The sequence below is a fragment of the Staurois parvus genome, unplaced genomic scaffold (genome assembly GCF_062004578.1).
Source record: "Staurois parvus isolate SC_StPar_1 unplaced genomic scaffold, SC_StPar_1.0 ptg000645l, whole genome shotgun sequence".
Taxonomy (NCBI): domain Eukaryota; kingdom Metazoa; phylum Chordata; class Amphibia; order Anura; family Ranidae; genus Staurois; species Staurois parvus.
Window position 1 is genome coordinate 123,187 of NW_028318441.1, and position 20,179 is coordinate 143,365.

General features: G+C 40.8%; 1 protein-coding gene across 2 annotated transcripts in view; it reads right to left on the minus strand.

Moving 5' to 3' along the window:
• LOC149448987 (E3 ubiquitin-protein ligase MARCHF6-like) overlaps positions 1–20,179 on the minus strand; it is a 327,203-nt gene that overhangs the window by 121,453 nt on the left and 185,571 nt on the right. For both annotated transcript variants that reach the window (XM_089693974.1, XM_089693972.1), the window contains exon 7: positions 532–724. In XM_089693974.1, coding sequence (XP_089550100.1) covers positions 532–724 — 193 coding nt within the window. The remainder of the gene's footprint in view (positions 1–531; positions 725–20,179) is intronic.

Below are 20,179 nucleotides of genomic sequence, written 5' to 3' on the forward strand. Positions count from 1 at the left end.
TTAAATAACAAATATGTCATACTTACCTGTTCTGTGCAATGGTTTTGCACAGAGTAGTCCTGATCCAATTCTTCTCTGGATAAAGAAAAAAATACCTCCAGCATTTTATAACCACTTAAAGGGATAATTATTTATAAATTCAGATGAATAGATACAGCTTAACTCTACTTAAGGTACAGATCATTCTCAATCAGCTTCGAATCTGGCATGACAGCACTTCGTATCAGGGCATGACAGCACTAAACCAAGAAGTCCAGACTGACTGGCAGATGCTGGTATTTGCAGAAATGTTGACAAAAATACTTGGCGCCAAGACCAGCAATAAGCACCAGCAATATCTCCTCTTTGACAATAGAGATAACTAAACTGGGAATCGAGTTCGTCTGATTCCCCCAATGAACAATAGGAAAAAAAAATATTTTAGAGACATAAGATGTTCAAATAATAGCAGTCTCTTATAAAAAGTAAAGTACAATCAGCAGTAAAATTAAAAAGTTTCAAGCTACAAGTTTACTCCACGATTATAAATACCTTGTGCTCCATTATTTCCATCAGCTGCATCCTCCATTACTGCATCATCTTCTTCATTTTCTTCTTCTTCATCCTCATCTGCCTGTTCCCCTGGTATCTCAGGATTTTCACCAATTACCATATGTTCTAATGGAGGGTTGGCAAGTTGGACAAGAGCAACATTGTTTGCAATTGCATTACCAGCATCTTGCACCTAAAGTGATTAAAGTGGCATCATTTGTGAGTATAAATTAGCTGAAAATGAGTTGAGCAATAAAGTCATATGTATTGTGAATGTCTGTAAAAAGTTTTAGAACGTTTGTGAGTAAATGTACTGTTACTGCAAATAAAAAAAAAGAAATAAATACACCTAAACTCTAACTGCAAATTCAGTTTAGATTTTGCTTCATACAAAACTTGTCTTCTTACAATATATCTTATCTTTTATTTAAGAAATTCCTAACGCTATACTGTTATTATCAAGAAAACATATAAAATGGGAAGTGGAAATAAATAGTAATAGGATGTTAAACTCATTAAACTTGATTACTTGAAGAACAGTGCCGGTATTGAATGAGAGCCCATTCCATAAATCAAGATGCTGACCAATGAGAATGCCCGCCTACCAATTTTCCATGCGTGTGACGTGAACAGAGGCATGAGACAGAATGTACAGTTCTTATCCTAGAAATCTGGCATTGTGTGTCTGTCAAGCCATTCAGACAGTAGCATAAAGGCAAACGTTATGGCTGGCTATAGATAAAAGGTTTCAGAAGGGTGAAGCTGGGTTTCCAAGCATATGTTTAAAGGATAAGTTCACCTTTAGGTTCATATTTAGGGTATAACATGTTACGATATGACCGGCACCTGCTCCCCGCTTTGACAGATAGCAGGGGATCTTCTCCACCCCCACAATTCCGACCAGCTTCGCCCACCTGACCACGTCACTAATTCATAGCATTCTGTGAATAAGAGACTAAAAGTCCCGGCAGCCTTAGTGGCTGTTAGCTTGTAGTCCTCAAACTACTGCAGTGCTGTGGAGTGCCGTGGTAGATAATTGACTCTTCTTGTCAATATATCTGCTTGCTGGAGGAGAGTTAGAGAGATTTAAGAAGAAGGATGGAAGAAATACAGTTTATAATGTATAATGTAAACGGATTGAATAGCCGGGGAAAAGATTTAGATTATTTAACCACTTGAGCCCCAGATGATTTACCCCCCTTAATGACCAGGCCTTTTTTTGCTGTTTGGCGCTGCACTAATTCAAATGATAATTGCGCGGTCATGCAATGCTGTACCCAAACAAAATTTACGTCCTTTTCTTCACACAAATAGAGATTTCTTTTGGTGGTATTTGATCACCTGTGCGCTTTTTATTTTCTGCGCTATAAACAAAAAAAACACAAAAATTTTGAAAAAAAAACAATATTTTCTACTTTCAGCTATAAAAAATATATCGTAAACTCAAAGTTAGTCATAAATTTAACCCAAAATGTATTCTGCTACATGTTTTTAGTTAAAAAAAATCCCAATAAGTGTATATTGATTGCTTTGTGTGAACGTTATAGCGTCTACAAACTATGGTATAGATACTGTAATTTATGCCTTTTTTTGCTATACAGCGATGCACTAATTCAAATGATAATTGCGCGGTCATGCAATGCTGTACCCAAACAAAATTTACGTCCTTTTTTTCACATAAATAGAGCTTTCTTTTGGTGGTATTTGATCACCTGTGCGCTTTTTATTTTCTGCGCTATAAACAAAAAAAAACACGAAAATTTTGAAAAAACGCAATATTTTCTACTTTCAGCTATAAAAAATATATCGTAAACTCAAAGTTAGTCATAAATTTAAGCCAAAATGTATTCTGCTACATGTTTTTGGTAAAAAAAATCCCAATAAGTGTATATTGATTGCTTTGTGTGAACGTTATAGCGTCTACAAACTATGGTATAGATACTGTAATTTATGCCTTTTTTTGCTATACAGCGCTGCACTAATTCAAATGATAATTGCGCGGTCATGCAATGCTGTACCCAATGGAAATTTACGTCCTTTTTTCACACAAATAGCGCTTTCTTTTGGTGGTATTTGATCACCTGTGCGCTTTTTATTTTCTGCGCTATAAACAAAAAAAACACGAAAATTTTGAAAAAAAACAATATTTTCTACTTTCAGCTATAAAAAATATATCGTAAACTCAAAGTTAGTCATAAATTTAAGCCAAAATGTATTCTGCTACATGTTTTTGGTAAAAAAAATCCCAATAAGTGTATATTGATTGCTTTGTGTGAACGTTATAGCGTCTACAAACTATGGTATAGATCAGCAATGGGCAAACTACGGCCCGGAGGACCTTTTAATCCGGCCCGCGGAGCTAGGCTCCCGCTAGGCTCCTCTCACAGTCCGCCCTGAAGACCGGTGTAGCATGAAAATCTGTCTCCTATGAGGATCTGTCCCCCTCGACGTATCTGCGCATGTGCCGGAGATCGCCGATCGGCTGCTAATGCCTGAAACTGGCACATGCGCAGATACGTCGAGGGGGACAGATCCTCATGGGAGACAGATTTTCATGCTACACCGGAACGGCGCGGGAACACAACGAGAGGAACGCGCGGAGCAAAGGTAAGTGAATTGACACGGGGGGGACTTGGGGACTTAATATGTGGGATGAATTACTATATGGGGAATGAATTACTATATGGGGGATGAATTACTCTATGGGGGATGAATTACTATATGGGGGATGAATTACTATATGGGGGATGAATTACTATATGGGGGATGAATTACTATGGGGGATGAAATACTATATGGGGGAATAATTACTATGCTTACTATGGGGGAATATTACTATACTTACTATGGATGACACATACACATCATTCATCTACTCTTGGTCCGGCCCCCGGGTCCAATATATGAACCCATTGCAGCCCTCAAGTCAAAAAGTTTCCCCACCCCTGGTATAGATACTGTAATTTATGCCTTTTTTTGCTATACAGCGCTGCACTAATTCAAATAATAATTGCGCGGTCATGCAATGCTGTACCCAATCGAAATTTACGTCCTTTTTTTCACACAAATAGAGCTTTCTTTTGGTGGTATTTGATCACCTGTGCGCTTTTTATTTTTGGCGCTATAAATAAAAAAACACGAAAATCTTGAAGAAAAAAAACAATTTTTTCTACTTTCAGCTATAAAAAATATATCGTAAACTCAAAGTTAGTCATAAATTTAAGCCAAAATGTATTCTGCTACATGTTTTTGGTAAAAAAAAATCCCAATAAGTGTATTTTGATTTCTTTGTGTGAACGTTATAGCGTCTACAAACTATGGTATAGATACTGTAATTTATGCCTTTTTTTGCTATACAGCGCTGCACTAATTCAAATGATAATTGCGCGGTCATGCAATGCTGTACCCAAACAAAATTTACGTCTTTTTTTTCACACAAATAGAGCTTTCTTTTGGTGGTATTTGATCACCTGTGCGCTTTTTATTTTCGGCGCTATAAACAAAAAAAGCACAAAAATCTTGAAAAAAAACAATTTTTTCTACTTTCAGCTATAAAAAATATATCGTAAACTCAAAGTTAGTCATAAATTTAAGCCAAAATGTATTCTGCTACTTGTTTTTGGTAAAAAAAATCCCAATAAGTGTATATTGATTGCTTTGTGTTTAAGTTTGGTTTGGTGCTATCCTGGCATTACAGGGCCTCCGAAACTGTGATAGGTAGTGGGGAAGTGAAATGAAGAAGTTACGCACCTTCAGGCTTTCAAAGTGCTCAGTTTTGTAAAAAAAAAACATTTTTGTCATTTTTCAGAAACTTGTGGAAAAAAAATAAATCTTCCATGGACACAATATGTCTCTCAGCAGATAGCTTAGGATGTCTGCTTTCCAAAAAAGGGGTCATTTGGGGGTGTTTGTTCTATCCTGGTATTTTAGCACCTCAAGAGATGTGATGGGCGGTCAGAAAGTAAAAGCTGTGTAAATTTCAAATTATCTATACCATAGTTTGTAGACGCTATAACTTCTTCATTTCACTTCCCCACTACCTATCACAGTTTCGGAGGCCCTGTAATGCCAGGATAGCACCAAACCCCCCCAAATGACCCCTTTTTGGAAAGTAGACACTCCAAGGAATTTAAAAAGAGGCATGGTAAGTATTTTGCAGATCTAATTTTTTCTCACAAGGTTTTGAAATATAAAAAAGAAAAGAAAAAATATATTTTTATTTTTTCTTCATTTTCCAAAAACTTGTGGTAAAAAAATAAATTCTTCTATTGATTCAACATGCCTCTCAGCAAATAGTTTGGGGTGTCTACTTTCCAAAAAGGGGTCATTTTGAGGGGTGGGGGCATTTTATGCCCAGCATTAGAGGTTTATGCCACACATCACTCACTCTTCTAACCACCTGAAGACCAAGCCTTTTCTGACACTTTTTGTTCACATTAAAAAAAATCTGTATTTTTGCTAGGAAATTAAAGTGAACCCCCAAACATTATATATTTTCTTAGAGCAGACACCCTAGTAAATAAAATGGTGGGTGGTGCAATTTTTTATCTCACATATTACTTACACAGCGATTTTTCAAACGCAATTTTTTTGAAAAATATACACTTTTTTTTAATTTTAATGCACAAAAACACAATATATTGGCCAATTATTTGGTATGATATAAAAGATGATGCTATGCTGAGTAAATACCAAACATGACATGCTTTAAAATTACGCATGCCCTGTGCAATGGCGACAACCTGCATACATTTTTAATATCTATAGGCAACGCTTTAAAAGCCTTTACAAGCTACCATTTTAGATTTACAGAGGAGGTCTAGAGCTATAATTACTGCCCTTGATCTGACGTTCGTGGCGATACCTCACATGCATGGTGCAATCGCTGTTTCCCTACTGGGAAAGGGTCGACGCTCACGACCGCAGGTCTGCGCGTGCGCGGATGGGTGAGGGTCCTTTTTTTTTTTTTTTTTTTTTTTCGGATTTATTTAATTATTTTTACACTGTCCCTTTAATTTTTTTTTTTTTAATCACTTTTAATGCTATCTCAGGGAGGGGGGCCATTTTCTCCCGCTGCTTGTAAAGGCAATTCTGCAGCTAATTAACCACTAGGAATGCTTTAACATGAAAGCCCATTGCCGGCTGAAAAAAATGATACCAGGATGATGCCAGCTGCAGGCATCACCCTGGTATAACCATTCAAAGTCCAGTGATGTACCAGTACGTCACTGGTCCTTGTTGGGTGTATATGCCATGTTCTTTTTTTCTTTATGCAGCCTGTGGGCTGAATGAAAAAAAAGAGAAGAAATCTCTGCCAGAAAAAGTGTGTGGTATGCCCACCATTAGAAACCTCCCTCAATCCACCCACTTCTAATGGTGGGCACACATGAAATGTGCCAACAAATATAAAATATATATGCCGAAGCATGGGGGCCATCCACCCACTGGCCACCCCAGGCCCCCATGCTTTGGCATATATTCTCTTTTTTTTTTTTTTTAACTGCGGATGAAAAATCTCATCCAACAGCACTGCACACACCTACTTATGTCTATTCTGAAAGCAAGACATTGTTGCTGTCAGAATAAATAGGTCAGTGCTGCAGTTTGACGTTCCTGCAAAGAAATCAACAATGGTTAACAATAAAACAAACTCAATAAAACAACTTTATAAGGAAAAGTGTGTGGTGGTATGCCCACCATTAGAAACCTCCCTCAATCCACCCACTTCTAATGGTGGGCACATATGAAATGTGCCAACAAATATAAAATATATATGCCGAAGCATAGGGGCCATCCACCCACTGGCCACCCCAGGCCCCCATGCTTTGGCATATATTCTCTTTTTTTTAACTGCGGATGAAAAATCTCATCCAACAGCGCTGCGCACGCTGACTTATGTCTATTCTGAGAGCAAGTTCCTGTTGCTGTCAGAATAAACAGGTCAGCGCTGCAGCTGAAAGCATTCCTGCAAACAGAAATGGTTAACAATAAAACAACAATAAACCAGTGAAAGTCGAACAATCACAAAAATGACAACAACAAAAAAACTAACTATTTTTGGTTTTTACATTTTTTTATTTTTTGGGGGGGTATTTGTACTTTTATTTATTTTTTTTTATTTTTTTTAACTTTTTTTTTCCAAACTTCAAACATTTAAACAGCTGGTAGGGTCTCTCCAAATGCGATAGCCAGTTTCCTGACTACCTAACATCTTTTGAGACCCTGTGTAAATGTGTCCTTATCTGTGCCGTGCTGTACCCTATACTAATAGTTCACTAGTGTATGGTAGAGGCGGAAGCAGGTCTTGATGCAGAGGCCAGGTTGGCCAGGACAGGAGGGACAACAATAGCGGCTGTCACACCTAATTCCACGTTTGCTGCAGACACGACATCTTTCTTGGGGTCTTCTTTGGGTTGGGGTACCAGGAATGGTATCGGGAAAATGTCTCTCATGCAGACGGCTAACTGCATCTGGGAGAGGGATTTGGGGCGCAGCACCTTCTGGATACAAAAGGGCCCTGATGTTCTCTAACTGGAAATTTAGGTATGATCCACTATGTCCAGTTGCTTTATAGAGAACAAAAGCGTTATATACAGCCAATTGAAATAAATAAACTGACACTTTTATGTACCAGCGTTTGGATTTTCGGGAAACTAAATACGGCTGCATCATCTGGTTATTGAAGTCCATCCCTCCCATGTTAAGGTTATAATCGTGGACACAGAGGGGCTTCTCAACAACACCAGCTGCCGTGGTAATTTGGACGGTCATATCTGCGTGAATGGAAGACAGGAGGTAAACATCCCGTTTGTCCTTCCACTTCACTGCGAGCAATTCTTCATTTCTCAAGCAGGCTTTTTCCCCCTTTTTAAGACGGGTATTTACAAGCCGTTGGGGGAAGCCTCGGCGATTAGATCGCACAGTGTCACATGTGCAAATTCTCAAATTGAACAAATGTCTAAATAGTGGCACGCTTGAATAAAAATTGTCCACGTATAAGTGGTACCCCATATGGAAATAGGATGACGCCAAGTCCCAAACTATCTTGCCACTGCTCCCCATGTAGTCTGGGCATCCGGGGGCTCCAAGTAACTATCTTTTCCCTCGTAAAACCAAAACTTACATGTATAGCCTGTTGCCCTCTCACAGGTCTTGATCCCATATCTGGCACGCTTGCTGGGGAGATATTGTTTGATTACAAGGCGGTCAGAATATTGAATGAGGGACTCATCGATGCTGGGGAGTATACACATCTGCAAATTTTTGGTTAAAGTGATTTACGAGGGGCCGAATTTTGTGGAGCCGGTCAAATTCAGGGTCACCCCGAGGACGACTGAGTGAGTTGTCGTAGAAGTGCATAAAACACCTTATCGTCTCATATCTATGCCTGGCCATGGCAGCAGAGAACACGGACATGTGAACAAGAGGGTCGGTGGACCAATACAACCGCAATTGATTTGTATCATTAATGCCCATGTTGAGGGTTAGGCCCAAAAAAACTTTAAATTCGGAAACCGTAATGGGTTTCCATGCGAATGGTCTGGCAAGGTTTGAATTTGGGTTGGCGGCGATAAATTGTCGTGCATATAAATTGCTTTGATCCACAATCAATGAATAAAGATCTTCTGTGAAAAACAGCTCAAAAAAATTAAGGGGAGTATTTAAATTTGCTGTTTCCACCTGAATTCCGGGTTGGGCAGTGAATGGGGGAAGTACGGGTGCTGCAGAATTTGTGGGCTGCCATTCGGGATTTGCAAGCACATCCGGAAGGACACTAGGGGCTCTACGGGCCTGTCTGCGAATTCTTGGTGGCCGCGGGACACTACTTGTGCTCGCCACCGCACCAGCTTGTACTGCACTTATGGGACTCGCCACGTCACCAAGTGATACTGCAGTGCTGGTATGCCTACGACCAGGACGTACTAGGCCGCTGGTGCTCGCCAGTTCACAAAAAGATACTGCGGCACTAGTACTGGCACTCTGCTGCATATGAGAGTCATCATGCATTTGTACCACCTCAGCAACCTGTGAATGGGATCGGGTACGCCTGACCTTAGCAGGGACCACTTCCTCGTCGTCTGAGCTAGCTGTCAGGGTGCCGCTGCTGTCTATAGGTTCGTATTCTGAGCCTGGTTCTGCCAGTGAGTCTTCCCCTTCGCTCTCACTTGACATGCTCAGAATCCTATAGGCCTCTTCACTAGTGTACCTTTGCTTAGACATTTTGGCCACTAAATTTACAGGTACCTAGTGCGACTCACGGGAAAAAGAGCGCCTGGCTGTCAGGGACTGCTTGAACCGCTACAAAAAATTTACCGACAAGTGCTAACAGATATCAGGCCTGATTCTGTGAACACTGCGGTTTTGTGTGTAATATGTATCAAGTGACAGTTATCTACTGACACGGTACTTGCTGGGGGAAAAGGGGGGGGCGTAGGGGCTAAACGCAGGTGCTGGCAGGTGTTGGGGCTGATCCCGCTAACACTGCGTTTTTGGGGATACTAAAGTAATGTGAATGCTGGTATAGCGCTGATCTGATCAAAGATATTGATCCAATCAGACACTATACTAGCAATGAAGGTTTAGCGTGCAAGTAAGCGTGTTCCTGGCAATCAAGGGGTCAAATGTGATTAGAAACTGGTGCTATCTGGGAGGGGCGCTAAAACTATCGGAAGTCACCAGTGACACTAATACAGTGATCAGTAAAAATCTGTTCACTGTAATCAATGACACTGGTGACAGGGCAGTGAAGGGGTTAACTGGGGGGGGGGGGCGATCAAGGGGTTAAATGGGATTACTGATGTACTGGCGGGTAAACTGGCGCTATCTGGGAGGGGCGCTAACACTATTGGAAGTCGCCAGCGACACTGATACAGTGATCAGTAAAAATTGGTTCACTGATCAGTGACACTGGTGACAGGGCAGTGAAGGGGTCAACTCAGGGGGGAGGGGGGGGCGATGAAGGGGTCAACTCAGGGGGGAGGGGGGGGGCGATCAAGGGGTTAGACGGGATCACTGGTGTATTAGCGGGCAATCTGGCGCTATCTGGGAGGGGCGCTAACACTAACGGAAGTCACCAGTGACACCGATACAGTGATCAGTAAAAATTGGTTCACTGATCAGTGACACTGGTGACAGGGCAGTGAAGGGGTCAACTCGGGGAGGGGGGGGGGGCGATCAAGGGGTTAGACGGGACTACTGGTGTATTAGCGGGCAATCTGGCGCTATCTGGGAGGGGCGCTAACACTAACGGAAGTCGCCAGCAACACTGATACAGTGATCAGTAAAAATTGGTTCACTGATCAGTGACACTGGTGACAGGGCAGTGAAGGGGTCAACTCGGGGAGGGGGGGGGGGGCGATCAACGGGTTAGACAGGACTACTGGTGTATTAGTGGGCAATCTGGCGCTATCTGGGAGGGGCGCTAACACTATCGGAAGTCGCCAGCGACACTGATACAGTGATCAGTAAAAATCGCTTCACTGATCAGTGACACTGGTGACAGGGCAGTTAAGGGGTTAACCTGGGGGGGGGAATAAAGGGGTTAAATGGCTTTATTGGTGTACTGGCGGGCAAACTGGCGCTATCTGAGAGGGGCGCTAGCACTATTGGAAGTCGCCAGCGACACTGATCCAGTGATCAATAAAAATCGCTTCACTGATCAGTGACACTGGTGACAGGGCAGTGAAGGGTTAACTGGGGGGGGGGGGCAATCATGGGGTTAAATGTGTCCTAGACTGTGTTCTAACTGTCAGTGTGCTGTTTTACTCACGTTTAAATGTCTCTTCTTCTCTGTCTGGAACGGAATGTGTCCAGGCAGAGAAGAATGACATCATATCCTGTCCTGTGTAAATATCAACACAGGACAGGATAGGACAGGGACCGATCATCCGATTTCAGCCATAAATCACTGGCTGAAATCTAATGATTGATCCCTCCTGGATCGAATCGGATCACCCGCGGGTTGGCGGAAGCGCGCGCGCCCCCTGCCGGCGAAAGTGTCGGGAGCGCGGAACCCGTTTTTAAACGTGGTTTTGCGCTCCACTGCCGCCCTGCACACGTATATACACAGTGGCAGGGCAGCAAGCAGTTAAAGAGTTACATCATAGAGCATCTTCAGTGGTATTCTTGCAGGAGACACATTCTGAGATAGAGTCAAACGTGAAATTAAAATCTAAATATTATCCAATATGGTTTTATGCCGACTCTCCAATTAAAAGAGCAAAAGGGGTTGTAATAGGGCTGGCAAAGAATATAAGATTTGAGCTGGAGGATAGAAAGACTGACCCGGAGGGAAGATTCTTGTTCTTGAAGGGCAAACTACAAGGAATCGAGTGTACTTTAGCTAATATATACTGTCCCAATAAGAATCCGGAGATGTTTTTGAAGGGTGTGTTGAAAAAATTGATGGACTTTAAAAAAGGTAGTTTGATAATAGCGGGAGATTTAAATTTTTGTATGGACCCACAAAAGGATGCAACCTCTTATGTGCAGAGGGAAGGGGGGAGGTCCCTGAGAGCTTTGAAGAAAGTGATCCACGAGTACCAGCTGGTGGACACTTGGAGAATTATGCACATGAAACACAGAGACTATACCTACTTCTCAAATGCACATGAGATGTATTCAAGATTGGATTATATATTAATAGATCATCAACTTATTGAATTCTTGGATAAAATAGAAATAGAGGCCAGGACACTCTCGGACCACGCACCTGTCGTAATGAAAATGGGATGGGGAAAGCGGTGGACGGGAGGCCTAGGATGGAAGTTAAATGAGGCTCTTTTGCTAGATGAGGATACTGCTAAGAAGATTGGGGAAGAGATTAAGTTATATTTTGAGAAAAACGAGACAGAGGAGGTGTCGATAGCCACAGTTTGGGAGAGCCATAAGGTATATATAAGATGAATCTTGATTGCGATTGGAGCAAAAAAGAAAGGAGAGAGAAAATAAGTGGGCTTCTAAAAGAAATATTAGATTTGGATCAGATACATAAGAACAAAATAACAAAAGAAATAAGGCAGAGGTTAATAAACAAGAAAGGAGAGCTAGAGACGCTGATGGAAGAGGAGAGGAGGAGAGTATACAACAAAGTATTAAGTGAGAGATATAGATGGGGAGATAGGCCAGGAAAATATTTAATGAGAGCTCTGAGTAAAAAGAAAAATAGGAATTATATAGATAAAATAAAGAGCGCCAAGGGGGAGTTGGTTCACTCAACTAAAGAGATCATTAAAGTGTTCACGGAGTACTATAGAAAGCTGTATAACATTAACCCCCTAAGTTCTTCGAAAAATACAGAAGAGGTTAATACCGAAAAAAGGAAGATATATCTAAAAAATGCGGGACTACCGAAATTAAGCGCAGCACAATTGAACTCCTTGGAGGCGGAAATTACTCAGGAATAAAAGCAGCTTTAAAGAGTACAGGGGCCGGGAAAAGTCCAGGGCCAGATGGATATACAGTGAAGTACTATAAAAAATACGGTGAATTACTATTACCTAAGCTGAAGAAATATATGAACACTTTGGGAGGTGGGATGGAGGTGAGGAGAGAATCTCTACAGGCCCATGTAGAACTTATCCATAAAGAGGGAAAAGATGCTTCTCAGTGCTCTAGCTATAGACCAATTTCATTATTGAACACCGACACTAAGCTATACGCAAAGGTTCTGGCAAACAGGTTGAAAGCTTTAATGCCTGAATGGATACACGGGGACCAGGTGGGTTTCGTTCCAGGGAGAGAGGGTAGAGATAACGGTTTGAGAACTCTGATGCTTATCCAGAAAAGTAGAAAAGGGAAAGATCCGGTGGTAGTAGTATCAATTGATGCCAAGAAGGTATTTGATAGAGTCGATTGGGGCTTTATGATGGACAACTTGGAAGTTCTGGGGATAGGAGAGAGAATGCGAGAGTGGATAGGAAAACTATACAGAGAGCCTACCGCAATTATCACGGTAAATGGTGAGAAATCGGAACCCATTAGGATGTCAAATGGTACAAGACAGGGCTGCCCACTGTCCCCATTGTTGTACGTATTGTCATTGGAACCCCTGTTGTCTATGATAAGGAAAAGTATAGATGTAAAGGGAATCCAAATAGAATCCATAGAACATAAAGTAGCAGCCTTTGCGGATGATTTATTGTTATATGTGAGGAACCCCCGGATAACACTCCCAAATATAATGAAGATTTTGAAGGAATATGGAGAACTATCGAACTTAAATTAATATACCAAAGGGCAAAAAAGAAAAAATACAAAAGGAATTCCCCTTTTTATGGAGAGAAAGAGATATAAAATACTTGGGAATAAAACTTACTGCTTCATATAAATATCTGTATAAATTAAACTATATTTCAATGGTAAACGAGATTAGAGAAGAATTAAAAACATTAGAAAGAGGAAACCTGTCATGGATAGGATGCATAAATCTAGTAAAAGTGGTAATTCTACCCAAAATACTGTATAGATTTCAAATGATCCCAATCAAACTCCCAGAGGCTTTTTTTAGGATAATAAAAAGAATGCTATCAAGATATATATGGAGGAATAAAAAACCAAGAATATCATACGAAACATTAAATAGGAATAAAGAGAAGGGGGGATTGGGACTGCCAGATGTTAAAAGGTATTATAAAGCAGTAATCTTAGCAAGAATTTATGACTGGACATTTAATTTAAAAGGAAAAAACTGGGTGAAAATTGAAAATGAACTCAGTGGAACTAGTTTGAGTAAGCTTATTTGGGTGCCAGCACAATATAGAGGGATTAAATGTAGTACAAGTCTTTACACTTTAAATGTTTTAAGGGTATGGGATAATTTGCACAAAAATATGAAATGGGACTTTAATTCTATATTAATGCCACTAAGAAACACGGGGTATTTCCCACCGGGCAGGGAAGAGAAAACAGGGAGATGGTTCAAAAAGGAAGATGTTCAATTGAGAGATGTTTTGATAGAGGGGGAATTGAGACCACTTAAAGATTTAGATGAGAAAAAAGGAGAGATCTTCACTAGGATAGATGAGTGGAAATATCATCAATTGAAACGTTTCATTTGGAATCTCCCGAAACCACTGAGATTAAAAAAGGATTGGAACTTGTTTGAGAGGTTGCTGGAGACACGAAGGGATGGGAAGCACGGTATTGCCAAAGTATATAGAATACTCACTGAATTAGACACGAACACAAAGTTAAGTTTTATAACAAAATGGGAAAAAGATATGGGTGAGGTTTTAGATGAGGATAAACAGAAAAAGATGTTTAGACTTATTCACGAAAATGTAAGTATGAGAGAGGTGGGATTAAATTATAAGTGTTTGACAAGATGGCACATTACACCGAGTGATGAGCATAAGATGAGTGGTGAGAATTCAAAGTGGTGTTGGAGGGGGTGTGGAGAGATTGGCACAGTTTTTCACATGTGGTGGGAGTGTCCGAAAATTCATGCTTTTTGGAAGTCAATAGTTAAACTTATTGAGATAATAACTGGGATTGACATAGGGTTAGACCCAACGATATTCCTCTTACATAATATCGAGTTATCAGTAATTAAATATAAAGAAACAGGTATATGGTACTATTTAAACGCTGCTAAAGGTTTGATTCCCAAGTTCTGGCAGAAAACAGAGGTGCCGAAGGAGGAGGATTGGGTTAATAGAGTGAACCAGATTGGTAGGATGGAAAAACTTTACCATATGCAGGAAGACAAGATGAGGATTTACTATACGAGATGGGAAAAATCTGAATTGAAAGAGAAATATAGGAAAGTATAAGTTAGGATAATAGAAAAGGTCTCCTTGCTTTAAAGAGGAAAGAGTGGTTTAACATGCAGAGGGGTGGGGGGGGGGGGAGGAAACAGTTTTTATAGGGAGTAATGTAGAAATGTTTTGGATATTTATCTGTGTTTTTGTTTTTCTTCTAGGTGAAATTTGCAATAATATGAAAAATTAATAAATATTTAAATTAAAAAAAAAATATATATATATATATATATATACAGGTTCTTGCAGACAAAAATAAATGCACATTTTTTTTTACTAGAAGGTGAACTAATTTTTTTATTCACATAGCAATGGTTTCACAAACTGCTATGGGCACAACTGCAGGCTGCAAGCCAGGGGGCACAGGGTAAAGATGGCCATAAGGGGAGTGCCTAACATCTTATCTAATGGATCTTTGAACACTGGATTGTCCTCCAAAAAGGCCGTGAAAGTCTTGTTAACCATTTAATCTCCAGAAGGTTTTACGCTCGTCATTTTCTGTATATTTTGCTATTTGGTACTGCCATATTTATATCATATATTTAACACAAATAGAGCTTTCTTTGGTGGTATTTGATCATCACTGGATTGTTTTAATGTTTATTAAAACAAAAAAAAAAAGGGGGGGGAATTATGGGAAAAACAATATTTGATACTTTCAGCTATAAAACATACCCAATTAAAAAAAAAAAAAAGTCTTCATACATTTAGGCCAAAATGTGTTCTGCTACATTTCTTTAGTAATAAAAAAAACAAACAAACCCAATAAGCGCAAATTAATTGGTTTGCATGAAATTTATAGAGTCTACAAATGATGGTATAAAAATGGGAATTTGTATTTTTTTAATACCTGTAATGGTGATGATCTAAGACGTATACTGGGACTGTGACAGTGCAGCAGGCAATTGGACACTGATACTTTGTGGGAACTGGCTGACACTGACATCACCAGTGACAGTAATACAGTGATCACTGTTAATAGTATGCAATGCCACTGTACTGACACTGGCTAGGAAGGGGTTAACATCTAGGGCCAATCAAAGTGTTAACTGTGTACCTAACAATGTTACTGTGTTTAACCACTTGCCCTTCAGAGGATTTACCCCCCTTCCTGACCAGGCCATTTTCTGCAATACAACGCTGAGTCACTTTAACTGACAATTGAGCAGTCATGCAACGCTGTACCTAAATGAAATTTATGGTTTCTTGTTCCCACAAACAGAGCTTTCTTTCGGTATTTAATTGCCTCTGCGTTTTTGCCCTATAATCAAAAATAATCGACAATTAAAAAAAATATATATATTTTTGACTTTTTGCTATAAAATATATCCAGAAAAAAAATTTAAAAATCTAATTTTGTCATTAATGTAGGCCAAACTGTATTCTGCTACATGTGTTTGCTAAAAAAAAAAATCCCAATACATGTAAATTAATTGGTTTACTTGAAAGTTATAGCATCTACAAATGGCGGTATATATACTGGGTTTTTTTTTTATACTAGCAATGGTGGCGATCAGCGACTTATAGTGGGACTGCGGCACGCATTCTGACACTGGGAGGGGGGGACTAACTGCAACTGACATCCCTAGTGACACTAATACAGTGATCAGCGCTAATAAAGAGCACTGACATTGTACTAATGACACTGGGCAGGAAGGGGTTAACATCTGGGGTGATCAAAGTGTTGACTGTGTGCGGTTTTACTATTTTGTATGTGTGTGCTTTACTTTGTAAGCATGCTGCTTTGTATTGGTCTGCAATACAAAGCAGCATGCTGGTGCTGACAAGGGAGAGATCAGTATAGTTTACATACAGACCTCTCCTCTGTCACTGTTCCTCGGCGACTGCCAGGGAATCTCCGACCAGGACCCGGTGATCGACATCTGTAGCCCGCAATGGCGGCATAGGTAGGGCGGTGTACGTGCGCCCCCTACCCGGAAATACAAAATCATGATTATACTGTATATGTGATTTTGTGCGACCCTGCCGCCCTGTAGCAATACTTCTGCTTTAGGGCGGTCAGAAAGTGGTTAATGTGTGCTGCTTTTACTGAGCAATGTGCCTGTTTTTACTCCCTGCTCTGCAGGGAGAAAATAAACTGGTACACCGCTGCTGTCTATAGAAAACTGTGAAGACTGAGATTGAGCTTTGTAGTCACTTTTGCAGTAGTTTTCTTATTCCGGGTCACAATCCTGAGCCATTGCTTTTGTCTCTTTTGCTCAGTTTACCATGTCGACTGCACTTATGCATATCAGAAAAAGGTTTCCTGGAAACTGCATATACCATCATAACCTTTGATACTACACCTCATGACACAACAAATAAATTGACTTCAGTCACAGAGGCAGCAGCTAAGTGGGCACAAACAATTTGCCCTGTTTGAAGCTCAGTAGACTGACACCACTTCGCATTACTGGCGAAGCATGCAGTGAATGATGAAAAGTGAAGATTCCCACCTGTTAGTTAAGTGACTAACCAGACAGCAGAAGCAAAAGAATATTATGTCACTTCCGCTTTCAACGTGAAACATGTCGTCACTTTCACACCTGCAAATCATTGTTTCCATTTTTTGGTCCAACCCCTGTATATATATATATATATATATATATATATATATATATATATATATTCACAAATGTACATGCATAGACACATTAAAAGAAAGCTCCTCCTTATCAATGAGTCCACACTGTCAGAGTACAACGTCCTGGAGAAAGGGGAATCCTACATCCACATTGCTTGTGTGGATGCAAGAATCTTTTTTTCTTTTTTTTTTTCCCCCCCGCTTGCTGGCTTAATGAAAAAAAAAAAAAAATATGGCCCACTGGAGGAAGGAGCCTGACCATGGCTTGGAGTGGGAGCTCAATGTGAGTTCTCCGAACTCCCAAGCACCTCCAGTTTCCTGCTGAGAAGGGGAGAGATGTGCGGGAAGCCCTGGAGAGACTAACCGGGGAGAGAAGGGCTTGCTTGGCGGGGTACATGGATCGAGGACCCCTGGGAGTGCCGGCCATTACAGCGGGTCTTCCTGTGCTCTCGGCCCGGCGCTGTGTGTTCCCCGGAGCTCAGTGGATGCCGGGCGATAAGGTAACCTGCTGCAAGGGAGCTCTGGGAGGCAGAGGAGCCAGCCGGCGTTTCTTGGAGTAAGGGAGACGCCGGCTCTCTTCCTCCTGCACACAAGACCTAGCAGCTGGAAACACGCAGAAAAGGGCTGGGTGAACCCCCCCGCAATCCACTCATTTTGTGAGGGGAATGTCGAGTGCAATGTTCCCCAGAAGAATGTGCCTGGAGCCGCCTTACCCCTCACTTGGAGTAAAGGAAGAGTTGTCCTAAAGTGCGGGAAAGTCTCTCAGAGAAGTTCAATTCAATAGAAACCAGAGATCTCACATGGGGGAGAAGTATTCCTGATTCGAGTGTGGAAAATGTCTTTCATGTAAGTCCTATTCTATATATACCAGTGATAACACAAGAGGGAGCAGCTATACCCTTGTTCAGAGTGCGGGAAATGTTTTTCACAGAAGTCCAGCCTGCATATGTATCAGAGACCTCACATGAGGAAGATGCTATATCCCTGTTCTAAGTGCGGGATTTTTTTTTTTTTTTTCCCAGATAAGTCTAGACTTTATATATATCAGAGATTTTACACAGGTGAAAAGCCACGTCTGTCCTGAGTGCGGGAAATACTTTTCAGTGAAGCCCAGTCTTCACACACAGAGATCTTACACGGGGGAGAAGTTGCATACCTGTCCGGAGTGTGGGAAATGTTTTTCATGTGAGTCCTATTTTTACATATGCCAGTGATAACACAAGAAGGAGCAGCTATATCCTTGTTCAGAGTGCAGGAAAGGTTATTTACAGAAGTCCAGCCTGCATATACAGGTGAAACTCGAAAAATTAGAATATAGTGCAAAAGTTAATTTATTTCAGTAATGCAACTTAAAAGGTGAAACTAATATATGAGATAGACCCATTACATGCAAAGCAAGATAGTTCACGCCGTGATTTGTCATAATTGTGATGATTATGGCTTACAGCTCATGAAAACCCCAAATTCACAATCTCAGAAAATTAGAATATTGTGAAAAAGTGAAATATTCTAGGCTCAAAGTGTCCCACTCTAATCAGCTAATTAAGTCATAACACCTGCAAAGGGTTCCTGAGCCTTTAAATGGTCTCTCAGTCTGGTTCAGTAGGAATCACAATCGTGGGAAAGACTGCTGATCTGACAGTTGTGCAGAAAACCATCATTGACACCCTCCATAAGGAGGGAAAGCCTCAAAAGGTAATTGCAAAACAAGTTGGATGTTCCCAAAGTGCTGTATCAAAGCACATTAATAGAAAGTTATGTGGAAGGGAAAAGTGTGGAAGAAAAAGGTGCACAAGCAGCAGGGATGACCGCAGCCTGGAGAGGATTGTCAGGAAAAGGCCATTCAAAAGTGTTGGGGACTTTCACAAGGAGTGGACTGAGGCTGGAGTCAGTGTATCAAGAGCCACCACACACAGACGGATCCTGGACATGGGCTTTAAATGTCGTATTCCTCTTGTAAAGCCGCTCCTGAACAACAAACGTCAGAAGCGTCTTACATGGGCTAAAGAAAAACAGACCTGGTCTGTTGCTCAGTGTTCCAAAGTCCTCTTTTCCGATGAGAGCAACTTTTGCATCTCATTTGGAAACCAAAGACCCAGAGTATGGAGGAAGACTGGAGAGGCACACACTGAAAGGTGCTTGAAGTCCAGTGTGAAGTTTCCACAGTCTGTGTTGATTTGGGGAGCCATGTCATCTGCTGGTGTTGGTCCACTGTGCTTCATTAAGTCCAGGGTCAACGTAGCCGTCTACCAGGAGATTTTGGAGCACTTCATGCTTTGTTCCACAGACGAGCTTTATGGGGATGCTGACTATATTTTCCAGCAGGACTTGGCACCTGCCCACACTGCCAAAAGCACCAAAACCTGGTTCAATGACCGTGGGATTACTGTGCTTGATTGGCCAGCAAACTCGCCTGACCTGAACCCCATAGAGAATCTATGGGGCACTGCCAAGAGAAAGTTGAAAGACATGAGACCGAACAATGCAGAAGAGCTGAAGGCCGCTATTGAAGCATCCTGGTCTTCCACAACACCTCAGCAATGAAACAGGCTGATAGCTTCCATGCCACGCCGCATTGAGGCAGCAAGTGCGGAGTACATATGCATGCTTATACTTTTCAAAGGTCCGATATTGTTCTATGTACAATTCTTGTTTTATTGATTGCATGTAATATTCTAATTTTCTGAGATTGTGGATTTGGGGTTTTAATGAGCTATAAGCCATAATCATCACAATTATGACAAATCACGGCTTGAACTATCTTGCTTTGCATGTAATGAGTATCTCATTTATTAGTTTCACCTTTTAAGTTGCTTTACTGAAATAAATAAACTTTTGCACGATATTCTAATTTTTCGAGTTTCACATGTATATCAGAGACCTCACATGAAGAAGATGCTATATCCCTGTTTTAAGTGCAGGAAATTTTTTCAGATAAGTCTAGACATATATATATATATATATATATATATATATCAGAGATCTTACACAGGTGAAAAGCCGTATGTCTGTCCCGAGTGCGGGAAATATTTTTCAGTGAAACCCAGTCTTCACACACATCAGAGATTTTACGAGGAGAAGTTGTATACCTGTTCGGAGTGCAGGAAATGTTTTTCAAAGCCCTTTACTTCATATATGACAGAGATCTCTGACTGGGGAAAAGCCGTATTGGGTACAAGAGGGTGAGTGGGAGTGGCAAAAGTACTGAGATTAATATATTGCACGGGAACTGAACTGTATGTATTGAACTATATGTTTAAAGTAAGGAGGGGTTCACCCAGGGGGTCTTAGAGGAAAATCATAA